Here is a 17,915-nt window from a genome sequence, read left to right as displayed (position 1 = left end):
CCAGTTGGAATAATAAATATTATAAGATGTTCTCAAATGACTTGTAGAATAAGAAAATATGTTGTATTAACTCTCTCTGAGCTCATAAAGAAGAGCACTCAAATTGAAGATGCAGGGAGCAAAGTTGGAATGCAGGCTGCGAATTACATTGGGTTACTTTCTGAATCTAGATCTGCCACTGTACACTGGAGTGAATAAAAGAAACAACATTCGGTCAGCTCAAGCTAACATTTCTTTCTCCCACATACTCTGATCTAGATAATTGAAACCAAATTGTTTTTCTGCTTAAATCATCTGTATAATACCCATTACTCTGTACTTCATGCTAAGTGTGCAGAGATACAAACATAAGCACAGAAATTACAAATGGCAGAAATATTTAACTTGAAACATTAAAGTCTTATAGCTTATTTTACTCATCTCTTATTTTTCTGATTATCCTTATACTCAAAAGCAATTTGAGTTGTGTGTGTGGGAGGAATGCACAATGGAAGCTGTTAAATATCTCTGTGGTGCACAATAGGTACTTATAATGTGGAGGGAATGTACAACTTTAAAAGAGTGTGGGTGTGAAATTTAGTATGGAGTGAAATGGGACTCTCATAATGTGCATCTCCTATAGACCACCAGGACTGGAAGACAGCAAGAAAGGAAAATTCCTGGGGTAACACTTAGGTTGTGAAAACCACGGGATACCATACTCATGAGGAATTTTAACTACCCAAACATCTGTTAGGTTAAAAAAAATTCAGCAAAACATGCCTCATCAAAGAAGCTTCCAAGGAATGCAACTTTATGATTTAAAAAGAAGAAAAACCAAATAGAGGGCAAAGCACTCCTTAACATTTTTAAAAATGAGACATTGTTGATGAGTTACTATATATTCAATTATTTTTCTTCATATATTCTAAATGGTATAATGCACTTATAATGTGGTGAAAGCTATCATAACAGAGGTGGGTATTCTCCTTTCTATAAAGAAGCAATTATATAATGATAAGAAGAGATGTTAGCCATAAATAAATAGGAAAATATAATTCATGACATGAAGAAGCCCATTTTATGGCAGTGGGTTTTTAGAATAGGCTCTATCCTGGTGCCAGTAAAGGAATTGAATATAATTTATTCTAGACATGATGGTTGTACTTCTGCAAAATTAATTACATGCTGTTGAAAGTCTTCTAAGTTAGTTGCCTAAGACTCCCAAATGTGTAATTCAAGACGACATCTCTCTCTCTTCTAGACCTGTAGATTGAAGTTACTGGTATGACCACTTAGGTTTCCACAGACATCTCAAACCCCATATTACCACTGTTCCTGCCCCACTGCAAGCCTCCTCCTACCTGTGTGTCCCCTGTTTCAGTGTATTGTACCATTGTTCGTCTGATTGTTCAAACCAGCAATCTAGGAATCATTCTTAATTCTTTTTAGCCTTTCCCACCCCCAAGTACATACCTAACTCCTACTGACTTTCCCTTCTAAATATTTCTTGAATTTGTTTATGTTTCTCTGTTAAGGCTCCCTAAATTCAGCCGTCTCCTAGATTATTACAAAAGATATCTAAATGGTCTTTCTGTTCCCATTTTCTCTACCCTCCACCTGAACCTAGTTTTTGAATACACCTATCTATTATTCCTCTGCTTAAAATCTGATAGTTTTCTATTTTCCTGTTGTGTAAAAATTACATTTTTAGTATGCTCTATATGGTTACGTATGATTTTTGTTCATATTCCCCACACGTACTTTGCTCTTTCTCCTTTGTGCTCCAGAGAAAGAGCAAAGTATGTGTGTTCTTTCTTACTGTCCTTTCTGTCCTCTTTTGGAGACCAACTGCCTCTTCTTTGCAAAGGAGACCAAATATCTCCTTTGCAAAGCCTTCTATAAATTCCTCTTTCCACTCCCACCTTCCAAAAATTGTTTCTAAATACTGAACGTATTACATCATAATTGTTTATCTCTCTCTCTTGTCGAACTCTGAGCTCCTTACAGGCAGAGATGACAGGTGATCATGTCTTATGTATGTTTCTAATCTTCATGCCTATTCAATATCTAAGACTAAATGAATATGGCATTTGGACTCAAGGAAGACATTTGACTTTAATTGGAAAGTATTTCAATGTCAAAATTCTCCATATTGCAGAAATGTTCATACAAATTTTCTTCAGATTTTCTTTCTGACTATAGCTTGTCTTTCAAATATTTACATGGTTATTGTCAAAATTAAAATTCTCCTGGTCAGTTTCCATTTATGTTTGACATGTTCAGCTTCTTTTATTTCACAAAACCAGTTTATTTTATTTTACTTTATTTTATTTTATGTATTTATTTATTTATTGGTTGGTTGGTTGTAAAGGAAAGATTGCTTTATTCAGGAGGCCAGCAACCTGGGGAGAAGGCAGACTCATATCCAAGAACCACTCCCAAGATTCTGCTTGACCATGAAAGTTTTTAAAGGGATAAGGGGAAGTTAATCGCAGTTAATCATTTGGGGAAGGGGTGTCAGAGTCTTCTATCTTCCACTGTGTGCAGATTTTCTTCTGATTGGTTGGTGGTGAGGTAACAGGGTGTTGCTTCAGGAATCATACTCTGCCTGAAGTTACCATCTTCCACCTGGGTGGGGGCCTTAGTTTGATTTTAGATGCTATCACTTTCAAAGTAGTCTCCCAACCAGTTGTTAGTGCCCCAAAAGTTGTCGCAAAGAAATGGCACAGAAGATGTCCCCAACGGTGTTGACAATGAGCAAGAGTTGGTCTAGCTGGTCTCAAGACTTAATGAAGCTCAGGTTCTTGATGTCGCATTGCAGAAAGAATTCAGTGAGAGACAAAGTGATGGGGAAGAAGTGAATTTATTTAGAGAGAAACACACTCCACAGACGGAGTGTGGGCCATCTCAGAAGGTGAGAAAGACCCAGTCTATTTTATATTGTTGATTTTTTTTTCTTTTTCATTAATTAACATAAGTTTGAATTACTGCATGTAGAAAAGAAATATGCTCATAATAAATTGAGGAGGATTTCAGACAATGAAAGAAAATAATAAATGCCTATTTCGGAGTGGATTGAAGCTTTAATAGTATCGAAATGATTAACTGAGATAATAAACTGTGATTGATAGTCCATGAAGAAAACAAAGGAGACCAATGTATAAATCTGGGTTGCTAAGTATAATTACAAAGAGAGGATATTTGCAGGAAATCATAATTTAAAGAACATAATAGTAAGCATGTAAAATTGTCTATTAAAGCATTCAACTGTATACTTAAAAGAGCTTTTGCCAGGTTATTAAACAGCTTTCCATAATATAAATAAAAATATTTTGAAATCCTATTACATAAGCACGTATTTTTCAGCAAAATCACTAAAAATCAAAGGATAAGAATGATCACTATATTATTTTTAAAATCATCAATATTATAGAAAGCCTGGGTTTTTTTTTTCTTTAATCTTATATGCTTTTATTGCCCGTATAGGGGTTTCTTCAGTTTATTTGGATTTTTGTGAGATGAACCATTCAAGGTACATGAAAAGACATAAGTATGCCTCTAGAAAGCCTGGTTATTAAAAGAATAAAAGAAGAAACAATCTTTCTCCCAATGATAGCTAGCTGTGTTTTATCTTTTAAAAATTCAGTGAATTCTCCCACTTTCTCATCTCAAACTTCAAATCTCATGTTGAATTGAATTGATTTTGACTTTTCTGAGAATCTTCTTTCTCTTGGTTCAGAAAGAAGTGTGAAGTACATTTCATTCTTTGTGATTTCTGGTCATTAACCTCAGTTCAGGCCTGCCTCAGTATTAGGCCCTAGGCCAACAAATTTTCAGCTCTTGTTTTCTTCTGCATTTATTAAGGAAGAAGGGAGAACTCTGATTTGACTATGGAAAACTCCCATTTCTGAAAAAAACATAGGATTGCTATGTCTGGTAGTTGAGGGCACCTTTGGGTTGGGCCCAGTACCTGAGCTGAGACTCCTTGGCTGGATAGTTAAGAATAATGACAGAAATAGCTAAGCTTATCAGGTGTTTGTTATGTGCTGGTACTATTCTAAGAACTATACACACATTGATTTATTCATGAACCTCATTCATTTCTAGGTTAGAGCCTGTGCTCTTAGATCTTGACAAAGACTTGGGCAAAGCCTCATGGTGGTATGAAAGTACTAAGAGATGGAAGGGTGCTAAGTAGTATACAAAGAGAAGATAGGTGAAACCCTAATTTAAAGGAACTAACAGAATGCATGTAAAATTAAACTATTTAATAAAGCATTCAACTCTTTTTAAAAAAATTTTTTATTGAAGTATAGTTGGTTTACAACATTGTGTTAATTTCTGCTGTACAGCAAAGTGATTCAGTTGTGTATACATTCTTTTTTTATATTCTTTTCCATTATGATTTATCATAGGATATTGAATATAGTTCTCTGGGCTATACAGTAGGACCTTGTTGTTTATCCATTCCATATATAATAGCTATAACCCCAACCTCCCACTCAGTCCCTCCCCCAACCCCCTCCCCCTTGGCTTGTGGTTACAAGTCTATTCTCTATGTCCATGAGTCTCCTTCTGTTTCATAGATAGGTTCATTTGTGTCATATTTTAGATTCCATATGTAAGTGATATCATATGGTATTTGTCTTTATGATTTAGTTAACTTAGTATGATAATCTCTACTTGCATCCATGTTGCTGCAAATGGCATTATTTCATTCTTTTTTATGGCTGAGTAGTATTCCATTGTATATATGTACCACATCTTCTTTATCTATTCATCTGTCAGTGGACATTTAGGTTGTTCCCATGTCTTGACTGTTGTGAATAGTGCTGCTGTGAACATAAAGGTGCAGGTATCTTTTTGAATTAGAGTTTTGTCTGGATATATGCCAGGAGTGGGAGTGCTGGATCATATGGTAATTCTGTTTTTTGTTTCCTGAGGAAACTCCATACTATTTTCCACAGTTGCTGTAACAACGTAACATTCCCACCAACAGTGTAGGAAGTTTCCCTTTTCTCCACACCCTCTCCAGCATTTATTTTTTGTAGATTTTTGATGATGGCCATTCTGACCGGTGTGAGGTGATACCTCATTGTAGTTTCTATTTGCATTTCTCTAATAATTAGTGATGTTGAGCATCTTTTCATGTGCCTATTGGCCATTTGTATTTCTTCTTTGGAGAAATGTCTATGTAGATCTTCTGCCCATTTTTCAATTGGGTGGTTTTTTTGTTGTTGAGTTGTATAAGCTGTTTGTATGCTTTGGAAATTAAGCCCTTGTCAGTCACATCATTTGCAAATATTTTCTCCCATTCTGTAGGTTATCTTTTTGTTTTGTTTACGGTTTCCTTTGCTGTGCAAAAGCTTGTAAGTTTGATTAGGTGAACTCTATATTTAATTTCAAAAAAAACAAAAACAAAAAACTTTTGCCAGGTTGTTAAGCAAGTTTTACGGAATATAAATAAAAATAATTAGACATCCCCATTTGCATGAACAAGTGGAATGTCTTTTTCAGCAAAGCACTAAAAACCAAACAGTTAAAGGAAACTTAAAGGATAATCAGTATGTGGCACTATTAGCTTTGAAAACTGAGACTAAGAAAGACCTGGAGATATTGTACAAGCTTCTGATACATGATCCAACCATCTCCATTCCCAAACAAATTAAATGGGACTTGCCCTAACACACATAACCTCTAACTACACTTTTAGTTTCTCTTCTCTTTAATTATACCCTTGATAGTTATTTTACCCTGATTATACCTGCATACAATGCATGGGAGAATGAAGTAGCAATGTTTATCTCAGCCCTAACACTTTGTAATGGTGATGCCTTATCTGAATTATTCCAGGTTGCTCCTACACATAGCTTCAAGGTACCATAGAAATGATGATGTTTTCTTATGTTCTTACGGAACATGATGACCTGTTATTACTCTAGAAACTTTGGGAATGAGAGGGAGTGATGGTAGGGAGAAACCTCTTCATCGTTTATTCAGAATTAAAATACATGAAAGGCACAAGGAGACCAGTGTGTGGAGTGTCTGTTAGCTGGATGCAAGTTTCCATGTTTATCACCAGCTCCCAAGCCCTCCACCACTAACTACATTCCCAGTCTTCACAGAAACAGTAATCCCCCTTTCTAACCTTGTTACCAAGAGTTCTAATCATTGGTACCTGATCTGAAGAGCAGTGCCACTGCTTTTTCCAATAGTACGTTGATGTTACAGAGCAGTGGCTCTTAAACTTGTACCACAAGCATTAGAATCATCAGGAGGGCTTGTTAAAACACGGAGTGCTAGGCCCTACCCAGGTCTTCTGATTCAGTAAGTCAGGGGTGTGATCTCAGAATTTGCTTTTCTAACAACTTCCCAGGTAATATTGATGCTGCTGGTTTGAAGACCACATTTTTGAGAACCACTGTTGTAGAAAGTTGTTTTATGAACATAATGCTACTCTAGAAAAAGTTGTATTATCTGATCCTAAAAGCAGTGGAACTAATATGAGAATATTTTCATTCTTACCTGGCATGGCTAATATTGGAAGTGAGAGTTTTTTGGTATTTTGTATTTTTTTCCACCTAAGCTAACCTGAAATGACTCAGAGAATTACTCATTCAGCATCAAAGAAAATGGTCATACAATGAAGTCTAATACTGTGGGCATCCATCAATCATTCTCAGTACTCATCAAACAGTCTAATAGGTCAGATTCTTATGGTTGTAATAGTTGCCCTTTGTGCTACTATCTTGCTGTTGGGAAATCTAACTGTAAAACAAAATTAAAATCTTGTAAAAGGGTAGGAAATATTTCATACACCAACAGTAGTATCTCATACTGGGCAGTGAAATCACTGGGCTCTAGGGAAACATTCAACACCAGTGAAGGATAGCCAATTAGTGCAGTATTGTAACCAGTCGGATGTGACCTGAGATGCTCTTGGCCTCCATCAGTATGGTCAATCTAATCGCTGAACTTCTTCAGGGCCCTTGATGCCCTGAATTATTTAAGATGTAAGGAATCCACCCAAACCACCCAGCCAATTAGATTTTGTTTAGTCCTGAGAGACATCTAAAACTTAAAGCAAATTCCTTCAGGTGTGGTGACTCTAAGGCAACTCACAGTCCTAGAGGCTGTTAATACTTGTATAAGCTGAGAAAGAATGGGAGTCCTTCATTTAGTGATGACAGTAGATAGGAATCTGATGGTCCAGTGTACCAAATCCTGAAACTAAAGTACCCTGAAGGGAAATAAACTTGAAATGAACTTAAATTCAAATAGATGTGCAGACAATCTAAATCATACATGTGGACAGAGCTCAATATTTTTTGTCTTGTGAGTTGCTGTCAGGTCATTTATTTATTTATGTTTATTCTTTAGGAAGGTCACTACAGCATGCACTAAAAACCAGAGTATTTTCTACAACATTTTTCATCATTAAATAAAATTTACAGGGATCTGCAGAAGGCAAAGTTTCTAATAACTCTTTGAATGTGCTTATTCTGAAAGTGTAGTATTAGACACACCAAAATTTGTTGGTTCTTAATCAAAGTGTCATAGACTTGGGGGCATTCAAACTTTTATATGTACTAGGCATAATGATGGTCTATCCAGACTCACCTTTCAGCTAACACACTTAGCATGGGGACACAGATGGATGGGAAAGATGACCCTGACCCACATAAGACCCACATTCCTGTGCAAGGATAGAAGCATGATAATCAGGAAATGATGGTTGTTAGTTACAGAAAATGCATTATTGCGAAAACCAGGGGAAAAGTGCTTATGAGAGGAAGTGATTGGATTATGGGGAATGAGAGAATAAGGATAGATCATTCCTACTGAGTAAATTGCTGTGATTTATAAGAGAAAGGGTGTAGTGATATCTTGGCCTACTACTGACTAGATTCATTTCACAAACAATCCTAAATCAGAATGTGACAGTTTATGGAGAGACAAACAAAATCTCCCAAAGATGCTTATATATTACTAAGCTTTTAAACTGGCATATTTTCAGTTCCCCATACCTTTACTGCTTTAAGCTTCCTTTATTTTGATTGTTGACATTCATAATTGTAATTTTGTATTCCCCCTTATGTAACTCTAATAATAGTTTACTACACACTGGAATAAAAGAAAAAAATAATACTGAATTATTTTATTATGCATTTTTGGAATTTTGATAAATTCCAAGAGAAAATTGCATAAAAGAAACTTGAAAATGTTATTTGCTTAAAAGTACATTATAATATTTGGACAATATTAAAATAATTAGATACTGTTTTATAGTATACTTTGAGCATTTGGTGTTCTAAATGTTTCTCTTAAAATATCCGTGAATTAATCAAATGTTTATCTTTCATTGCTTTACACAGATGAAATATATATTCAGTTATATATTATGTGCATATAATATATTCATATCAGTTTAGTTAGGTATGTGTTTACTTTTTTAATTTCAGATTTAGGAGTTCTTATTCCATCATATTATAATTCTTCAAGAGTATAGATTAATATAATATGTTCTAAGAGAAATATTTCATAAAGGATTTAACACAGGGAACACTTGTGTAACAAAACAGGCAATTTTATCAAGTATACTGAAAATGCAAATGTTATTAAGAGAATCTGATTGTTTCTTAAAAAAGAAAGAAAAAAACACTTTAGGAAAGTTCAAGAATTAAAGCACAGCTCAGCGAGGGGCTAAATACCTTGGCTTTTTATAATGATTGACTAGTGCATAGAACTTAAAATATTTAGTAGTTCAAGTGGTTAGTATGTACCATGAATGATCTTTGAATGTCGTTTTTCTGTCAGCTCTGCTTGGGGTAGCAGACACTCCCTGATGAGGGCTTTGATTGCTGGTATTAAAGGAATGATTGCAGGGTTGACATTTTACTATGAAAGACGAGAAGTTGAAGCAAGGCATCATACTGCTTTCTGAGCTGGTCTACAGACATGTTTGCAAGACTAGCCGAGGTTTTCCTTGGCAAATGGTTTTGGATCTGTCCTTGTTTGAGACCCCAAAGATCCAGACTACAGAGCAGAGAAGACACAGACATAGAAGAATATTTCCAGAAAATATTTGTAAAAACAAACTACCATCAACCTAGTCACAGAAAAATCTCATTGGCTTTCTTATCACAGAAAATTCTCAGTAAGCTGTCCGTGTTATCTGGGCAACAATAATGCACCACCTTGCCTGCCTGCTAGAATGAGTTAGGTTTAAAAGTGTAATCCCGACAGCCATCGAGTTTATATATGTTATAGAGGTATAAGTATAACATTCTGGAGATAATCTGTCCTCTTTTGATATAATGAATTTTGGCCCATCTTCTTGGTGTGAGTTAGATACCAAGCACCAAAATCTATAGAGGCTCCTTCTAGTTCATGATATTAGTTTATTAAACTATGGCGTTTATCTTTTTTGTTTATGACAGCAGTTCTTAAAAGACCTTAGCCGTGGCATTAAAGGCCCTACACAGTCTGGCCTCATTTCCTGTCTGACTCAACATTCTGACTTACTTGGCTTCAGCCTCACTGGAGTCCCTGTTATTCCTAGAATACACCAGGCACAGTCCTGTCTCAGGGTCTTTGCACTGGCCATTCTCCTCCCTGTGACACTCCTTCAAACATTCCCATGCTCCCTCACCTCCTTCAAATCTTTGTTTAAATGTTACCTGTTAGGAGAGGCATAGCCTGACCACCATATTTTTTAAAATAGTAACTCCTATCTACATTCCCATCCCAATTACCCTGCTTCATTTTTTGTCATGGTACATATCACTTCCTAACATAGTATATCATTTATTTGTATGTTATATATTAATTTATATAATTTTTTTATAATATATATTATTTGTCTCCCTCCACTGAAATAGTGGTTCCATGATCTTTGTATCTTTGGTTTTCTTCTCTATTCCCAGCACCTCAAAAATGCCTGCCTTGAGTAGGTGTTCAATAAACAGTTGCTGAGTGAAGAAGAGTGGGCACATACTAGAAGCTCTATATGGATAGGTCCACAGCTACCTTGATCACTTCTATAAGCTTGGTGTCTTCCCAGTCCCTGGCACATAGAAGATGCTCAATAAATATTGATTGGATAAATGCATAAATTTCACCTAAAAGCCAACAGAACATTTTGGTAGAAATAAAGGAAAAGGTAGGCTAAAATATTTTCCTGTCTCATACCACTTGAAACGTGCAGCCTGTCAGAAAATTCTTCCTCTCCACAATGGTCCATACAGAGCTAGAAGGCAGGTTTTGCAAAAACATTAATAAAGGATAAATAATTAAAATATTAATCAATAGCCACCTTAATAGCTTCTAGCCCATCCCCTTTTACAGAGTCAAAGGCAGGAGACAGGCCATTGAAACCCACAAAACATCTTACATTTTTCAGAGCCATTTCTCCATGAGGAAAGTATATAATGATGATCAGTAATGGTGTACCTAATCCTGAAGCCTATCCACTCCTTATTTCTAAGGAATATCCAGCTTGGGAAGGAAAGAGAGTTGCCACTTTTGAATATGGAGTGCATTATTCTGTGAGGGCATCCAAAAACAATTATGCTGGTGGCAGGAGACCTCCTATAGCTCTCATTTGTTATATGTATAGTTATCTAATGAATTATGCTACAATTTGAGGCAGTTTTCCTAAATCTAGGATCCTAAAGTTAGAATAAGACTGAAGATCTCAGGACATGCAGGGTGTGTTTAAGTGCTGAGATTCCGTGATCTCTCTACATTTAGTCACCAGAGAAATCATGTGCCTAATCCTGTCATTATTTTTAACACCTCTCAGCTTATCATACCTCTGAATCCAGGAGCATCCCCTCCTCACTCTCTCCCCTGGAGGCCATATAGACTGGATCTCTGAGTCAATGTTCAGAGTATTACACAAAGTTCAGAAAAGGTACAAGTAGGAAGGATATGTTTGTCACCCCAAAAGCATTTTCCCACAGAAACTTTCTTATACATATTTCCTAGAGTCCTCTATAGTAACATTTGAGTACTTCTTTAAATTATTTCAATGCTACTATTAAAAAATACCTTTATGGGCTGAGCTGGGCTCCCAAATTCCAAAACATATAATATCATCTCTCTTGGAGATGTTCTAAGTGCCAATAACTCATTCATAGTTCAAAGATTGTCACTACTATTAGCATCTTAAACAGCTACCTGGCGTTGAAATAAAACTTTTGTCTTTCTTCAGAGCCTGTGACTCACTTGAACCAGATATACTTGCCATATTTATACTATCCCAATTTGTAAGGAATTATCTGAAAATTTTTAAAAACCCTTTTCCATCTTGGTCCTGTCTCCCTGGTTCTAGGCTCATCTTTCCAGTTGCCAGGCAGGCATCTGAATCCTTGTGAGTATCTCAGACTTAATGAGTACAGACCAAATGTATCATTTCCTGCCATAGTCTTATCCCTACCAAAACTAGTGTCTGTTCCTGAACGTGCTGTTGTGAATTCTAGCAATACTCTCCCAGTATTAATACATGAGTTAGCTTTTACTACATTCCTCTATTTCACATCTCATCTGCCCTTCAGTTCTTTTTATTAGATTTTCTAAGGGCTCTGGGATTCATCTCCTCCTATCTCTACCTACCGTCACTCTTCTACTTTTGGGTCTCATCAGATCTCACCTGGCTTTTTGGAAATAGCCTATCTGGACTCATTGCTTCAGAGCACATATCTTTTTCATAGCTGCATCAGATTTCTTCCTAAATCATTAGAAAAATACTTCCCTTCTCAGAACTTTCAGTGACATCCCATTGTTTAAAGAATGAACTTCAAACGCTTTAAGATAATCGAGTGCTCCCTAACTTAGTTCCCAAATGACTGCCTGAGGCTTGTTCCCTACCCTGTCCCTCCATTAATGCTGGTCTTTCTGTGATATCTCTATTCCTTAAATTTAGGGGTTCTGATTTTTTTTTTGTACCATGCATTCCTTGGACAGTCTGGTGAAGTGTGTGGACCCCTTCCTAGAGTTATATTTTTCAATTATAAAATAATAAGCATAAGCATAAGATTAATAAGCGTAAGAAAGCCACTCTGCAGAAATAATATTCTGTCTGTGGATCCCATTGTTTATATCTTTGTGGCTTTGCTTAGGACCTTCTTAGCAAAGAAGTGCCCCCAAACCTGCCCCTCTGATTATTGAAATCCTTCTCATGTTTCAAAGTCTATTCAATCCCCAGCTCCTCTCTGCAACTTTACCTTGACTCCCCGCCCAGCTGTACTCACCACTTTGTCTTTTCCCTCTCATAGTAGATTATTTGTATTTCTAATTAGTTCTTATCTTTACTTTGCCCTTTGTTATAATATTTTGTATTAATTTACAAAAAGGGCCAAACACTAAACTAATGGGCTACTTTCACACATTTTGTGTTCGCGGTTCTTTTTAAAACACTGTGAAGTATGCATATGAAGAGAAAACTGAGGTCCAGAAATTTTATTGTCTGACCAAGATCATACAACTTGTTGCTGTTATAAATTTGAGGAAGTGAATATTTTCTCTTCTTCTTTACCCCTTCTCAGGATCTAAGGAATGATATTGTTCAGTAATGTTTGTTCATGTGGATTTAAAAATCAGAAATGCTGGGAAATACTCATCTCCCAATATTTAATATCCCTGGAATTGACGAGGGGCCGTGATAGGCCAGGGATGTGTAAACAGTGTTTCTAGGTCAATGTCTATGTCAAAGAACTGTGACTAAATCCTTCTTAACATACTGAAAACTCTTCTAATTCCTAGTAGTTTCACAAATTGAAATTTCAACACAGGTTTTCATCAGTCAGTTCCTTAAAATATTATTTCTTGTTTTTGCACTCTTGAGGAAAGACAACAATAATAAAAGTAAGACAAATTAAAGAATTTGTTTGGAATCATAATGAACTCAGGAAATGTTTACATTTGTAATAATAAGATCAGTTGTATAACCTATTTCCTGTGCTACCCCCTCAGTGAAAACAATAAACCAACCCAATTTGACACATTTGTAAGACAATACATTTTAAATATAATTCACTTGAACCAGTTCCACTTTTCTGTAGTCAAATAAGTTTAGTTTCTGCAGGTTTTCCTAAAACAACATTGTTAAGCTAATTATTTTAAAATAAAATATTGATTTGTTCAAAAAGATTTATTTTAGCAATAGTAATGCTTTCTTTTCAAGCTGTTATTTCAAGTTTGAAAATCATGTATTTATGACCATTACTTTCTCATATGGAAGTTCTTTATGCATAGTAATTATTTTGAAAGTAATTACATCGTTTGATTTGCCAGTGCCTTTTAGCATGCTGTGAACTATAAATTTATGTATAATTAATTCCGCATGATTATCCTTTTTTACGGTCTTTTCTATTATCATATTGTGGCAAATACTAGCTTCAATGTAGCAAGGTAATTGATTTTTTTCTATTTTCATAGCTCCAGATGGTCCTCCTGAAAATGTGTATGTAGTAGCAACATCACCTTTTAGCATCAACATCAGCTGGAGTGAACCTGCTGTCATTACTGGACCAACATTCTATTTGATAGATGTCAAATCGGTAAGGCATGTCTTACCTTCTACAAAAGACAGTATAGAGCATGGTTAAGAATATAGGTTTTGGAACCAGACTTTGAATTTTAATCTCAGCTCTGTTAGGCAGCTTACTTAACTTGTTTGTGTTTCAGTGTCCACATCTGTAAAATAAAGATTGATAATACTACCCAGTGTAGAGAGATTTTGTGAGGACTAAGTTAGAAAATTTACCTAAAGAACTTAAAACATTGCCTGACGCATAGTAAGTGTTCAATAAATGTAAATAAAGTATTGTCACCATGGTTATTATTGTATTTATCGTCAGGGTATAGATGATGTATATAAACGAGGTTAAGTTGATAATAATCTATTGGTTTAAAATACAGTGAAAACGAACTCAAAACATAAAAGGAGAATGGACAAGGCATTAGGAGAAATATCTCCCAAATAAGATAGCATCAGAGCTTAATTTTGAAAATAATTGAAGCAGAACATGGAAAGGAAATGGTAATAGAAGTTAGAATAATAGAAAAGTTAGCTTCCTTCAGGAAAAAGTAAGTAGTTCTGGAATCCTTGGTCAAAACTTTCAAGAAGAAAAGGCTGAGAGATGAGGCCAGATCAGGAGGCAGACTTATAACATATTATGGAGTGTGGGTTTCATGGTAAGGGCAGTGGGGTGCCAATTGTGGAATTAAAGCAGTGTCGGGATACAGATTTCTGTTTCACAGGATCAGTATGGGTGCATTGTAGAGAATAGTTTTAGAGAAGTCCTGGGGGTGCAAAATTAAATAAGGAGACAGGAAACTATAAGAGTAAAACTGGACAAGAAAAGAAGGACAGAGGAAATGGAGTGAGGAAAACAGAATGAAAAATAATTTAAAACTACAGGATTTGGTGAAAAAAATCTGTGGATGGTGAGTGAAAAGAAAAATCAAGGATGACTTTAAGATATATGATTTGGAAAATTGTGAGGAAGAACAGATTTGTAGAGGAAAGGCATGAATTCGGTACTAGATGCACCGACTTTAAGATGCCTGGGAATCCTCCAGATGCAGATAGCCCATTAGCAGTTTTATTTGTGGATCTGTAGCTCCGGAGAGGAAGTTTGCATTCCCAGATTTGGGAACTGTTGGTGTTTCGATGATAGATGAAATAATATGAGTAGATGAGATTAACTACACAACATGTAAAGCCTCTTCTGTAAGAACTAACCTGAGGATAGTATCCTGGGGAATACAAACATTTAAATAAGATGTCCCTGAAGACATCAAATTGGAGTAGCCTTCCAGACAGAAGGAGACCCAAGCATGAGAGTCAAGCCTTTCACCTAAGACAGGGTGCTGCACAATGTGAATAATGCAGAGTTGTTATCTAGGGTTAGAATTGGAAATATCTCCTTGCCAGCCTGCTTGAGCTTTACTGGACCTGATGAGCAGTCTCTTACGGTTGCGTCTAACACGTTAAATTAGGTAATTCATGGTGAATTCTCCTCTCCTTCTTGCTGTTTCTATCCATCTCTTGTTTAATTTTATGATTTTTTTATGTCTTTATATTATTTCTTAAAGGAAATACTTCTTTCTCAAAAGACGTGTCATGATTAAGAGAAAGTTTCAGGGTTTATTGGTACATTTGTTCTCCCATTCAGTCTTCAGTTTATGTTCCTTTTTTAGAGCATATCTGTGAAGATTTTTAGTTAATAATTAGCCAAAAATAACACGAATGACAAATGCTCTGGGAATAGCATTAAAAGCAAATTATAAAATGTTAATGCTGGGGCTTCCCTGGTGGCGCAGTGGTTGAGAGTCCGCCTGCCGATGCAGGGGACACGGGTTCGTACCCCGGTCCGGGGAGATCCCACATGCCATGCAGCGGCTGGGCCCGTGAGCCATGGCCGCTGAGCCTGCGCATCCGGAGCCTGTGCTCCGCAACGGGAGAGGCCACAACAGTGAGAGGCCCACGTACCGCAAAAAAAAAAAAAAAAAAAAAAATGTTAATGCTGTGCTCTATCAAGTAAAAGACACTTTATTAAGGAAAAAGCTCTCTCTTGGAATTTGGTTGTGTTTAAAGGAGGGAAAAATAAGACAGTAAAAAAAGTGATTTATAACCTCTTTCTCTTAGCATTCTTACTGAGATTAAAAATGAGCAAGGGAAAGAGAGAAGGATGGAAAGATAACTAATATTGTAATTGCTTATTTCAGTTACATATTAGCTCTTCATATGCACTGTATTATATCTTATCTAATAACATTTTGATGTAAATGCTATCGTCTTCATTTTGCATAAAGGGGAACTGAGGCACAGAGATGATAAATAACTTCTCAAATATTAAGACGTGGCTAAAACCAGTAGACAATGGTGTGATGGAAAATAGGAAAAACCATCAAAAAGCAAATAAAAATTGCCAAACTGAAATATATGCTCACCAAAACACCTTTGGATCAAAGATAGCAAAAATTCAAACAGATTCTAACACTTCAGAGTTTCCCTAGGATTCTTGGAACTAAGTTGTCATTTGTTCCTTCTTCCCTTCATTCTTTCAACACACTTTATATTTTTAATTTTTATATTGGAGCATAGTTGATTAACAATGTTGCGTTAGTTTCAGGTGTACAGCAAAGTGATTCAGTTATACATATATACATGCATCTATTCTTTTTCAAATTCTTATCCCATTTAGGTTATTACAGAATATTGAGCAGAGTTCCCTGTGCTATGCAGTAGTTCCTTGTTGGTTATCTATTTTAAAAATAGCAATGTGTACATGTCAATCCCAAACTCCCAACACGCTTTTAAATACATTCAAATGCCAGCACTGTGGTACGTGCTGGGTATGTAGAAGTGAACAAGTCTGATGTGGTCATTATCCTTATAGTGTTTATCTGCAGCTCATTTCATGAATATATAACTATCTACCTTCAAAAGTCATTGGCTCGCAGGCCAAAGAAGAACGTATGTCACTGAATTTAGGACTTACGCTGCAGCCTGGCCTCTGTCAAATACTAACCGCAAGAGCATAAAACTCTTCCCTTAAAAGACTCAAATTAAGCAAAAATTGACAATCTTGAATAAAGATATATGGGCTCAGATATCATCCTGGATGATTCTACTGGATATTAATGCATTTTGTGGCCCTTTGTTTGTCGGCCCCTTTATTTTTTAACTTAGCAAATAGTTAGTAGCTTCTTTCACCAAGACAAAGATGGAAAACAAAGTTCTGCTTCCAAGTAGCTCACACTCTAGAGAATGACACCAGAATATAAAGAGCTAGTTGTAGAGTATGAGGTATGCAGTCTTTTTTGGAATATAAACTAACAAAGTAATGAAAGTTTCTGTTATGGGGGACATAATATATAGAGGAGACTGCACAGAGAAGATGAAATTTGTTCTGTTTTGGGATGTAAGAATTAAATGGGGGTGTACCAGGTGGGGAAGAGTGCAAGTGGGGCAGGCAAAGGAGAGGAAAATAGAACCAGAATCTAATTACTGACAGTGTATATGAAACAACCACACTTCAAAAAAAATGGCAGACATTTCATCATAATAATCGATGATCAAATATGAGCAAACAAATTTGGAACTGATTGAAGGGAAATGATGGGTCAAAAAGGTCTGAGGTTTCAGTCCTGGGTAAGTGGACGAATATTAGTTAATGATAGTAAGTTTAGTGAAGAAAGAAAATGAATTTTTCCACATGCTGTATTTGAGGGCCCAGCATTCTTTTTGAATTTTACTGTATATTTTTTAAGATATAGTAGATCACATGCATGTTATTTCATGTTTTACTACTTGCTATTTGTTATCCATTTTTTAATGGAAGGCATTGGAATAATTTCGTTTTACTTTATAAGACCACGCCCTATGACTTGGTGTAGAGAGGTCTGGACTCTTCAAAGACCTGGGAGTAAATCCTGTCTCAGCTACCCAGTTGCTATGGCATCTTGAGGAATTCAGCTCAACTCAATAAAATCAGAGTTGAAATAGCTATAGTAGTCAGGCAAGGAACATCAAGGAACAGTCACAATGAAGCTTCAGTGATGAATTGGAGACCCCTGCCCCATTAGAGGAGTGACCTGTCACTCATCTCTAGATAATTGTTACCCAGCATGAATATAAGCCTAGTCATAGGGGAAATTTTAAAAGCCCGATTTGTATGAGATATTTAGATGTTGACAACTAATTAAATACATACACACTTTCTACCAGTGGGTGCATGCACCCAATCAATTGGATTCCTACACTGATTGATTTGTTTTTCTGACATTTTAGAGGTAGAACACCTCTCTCCACTGCTCTGGTTCGATCTGTTTGACTTTTTGCAGATCTGATATTTTTCAGCCTTTTGCTGTGTTTCTCATAGCAACATCGTTTTTAGTTAAAAAAGCTCTTAGAAAAGAGC

At 36.0% G+C, this 17,915-nt stretch overlaps 1 protein-coding gene across 1 annotated transcript in view; it reads left to right on the top strand.

Moving 5' to 3' along the window:
* Window positions 1–17,915, top strand: part of PTPRQ (protein tyrosine phosphatase receptor type Q) — a 198,346-nt gene that overhangs the window by 112,640 nt on the left and 67,791 nt on the right. The window contains exon 27 of the mRNA XM_060165124.1: window positions 13,423–13,544. Within this exon, the coding sequence (XP_060021107.1) occupies window positions 13,423–13,544 (122 nt within the window). The remainder of the gene's footprint in view (window positions 1–13,422; window positions 13,545–17,915) is intronic.

The sequence above is a fragment of the Lagenorhynchus albirostris genome, chromosome 11 (assembly GCF_949774975.1).
Source record: "Lagenorhynchus albirostris chromosome 11, mLagAlb1.1, whole genome shotgun sequence".
In the NCBI taxonomy this organism is placed as follows: domain Eukaryota; kingdom Metazoa; phylum Chordata; class Mammalia; order Artiodactyla; family Delphinidae; genus Lagenorhynchus; species Lagenorhynchus albirostris.
Note: the sequence above shows the minus strand (reverse complement) of the source record. Positions and strands in the feature narration are given on the sequence as shown.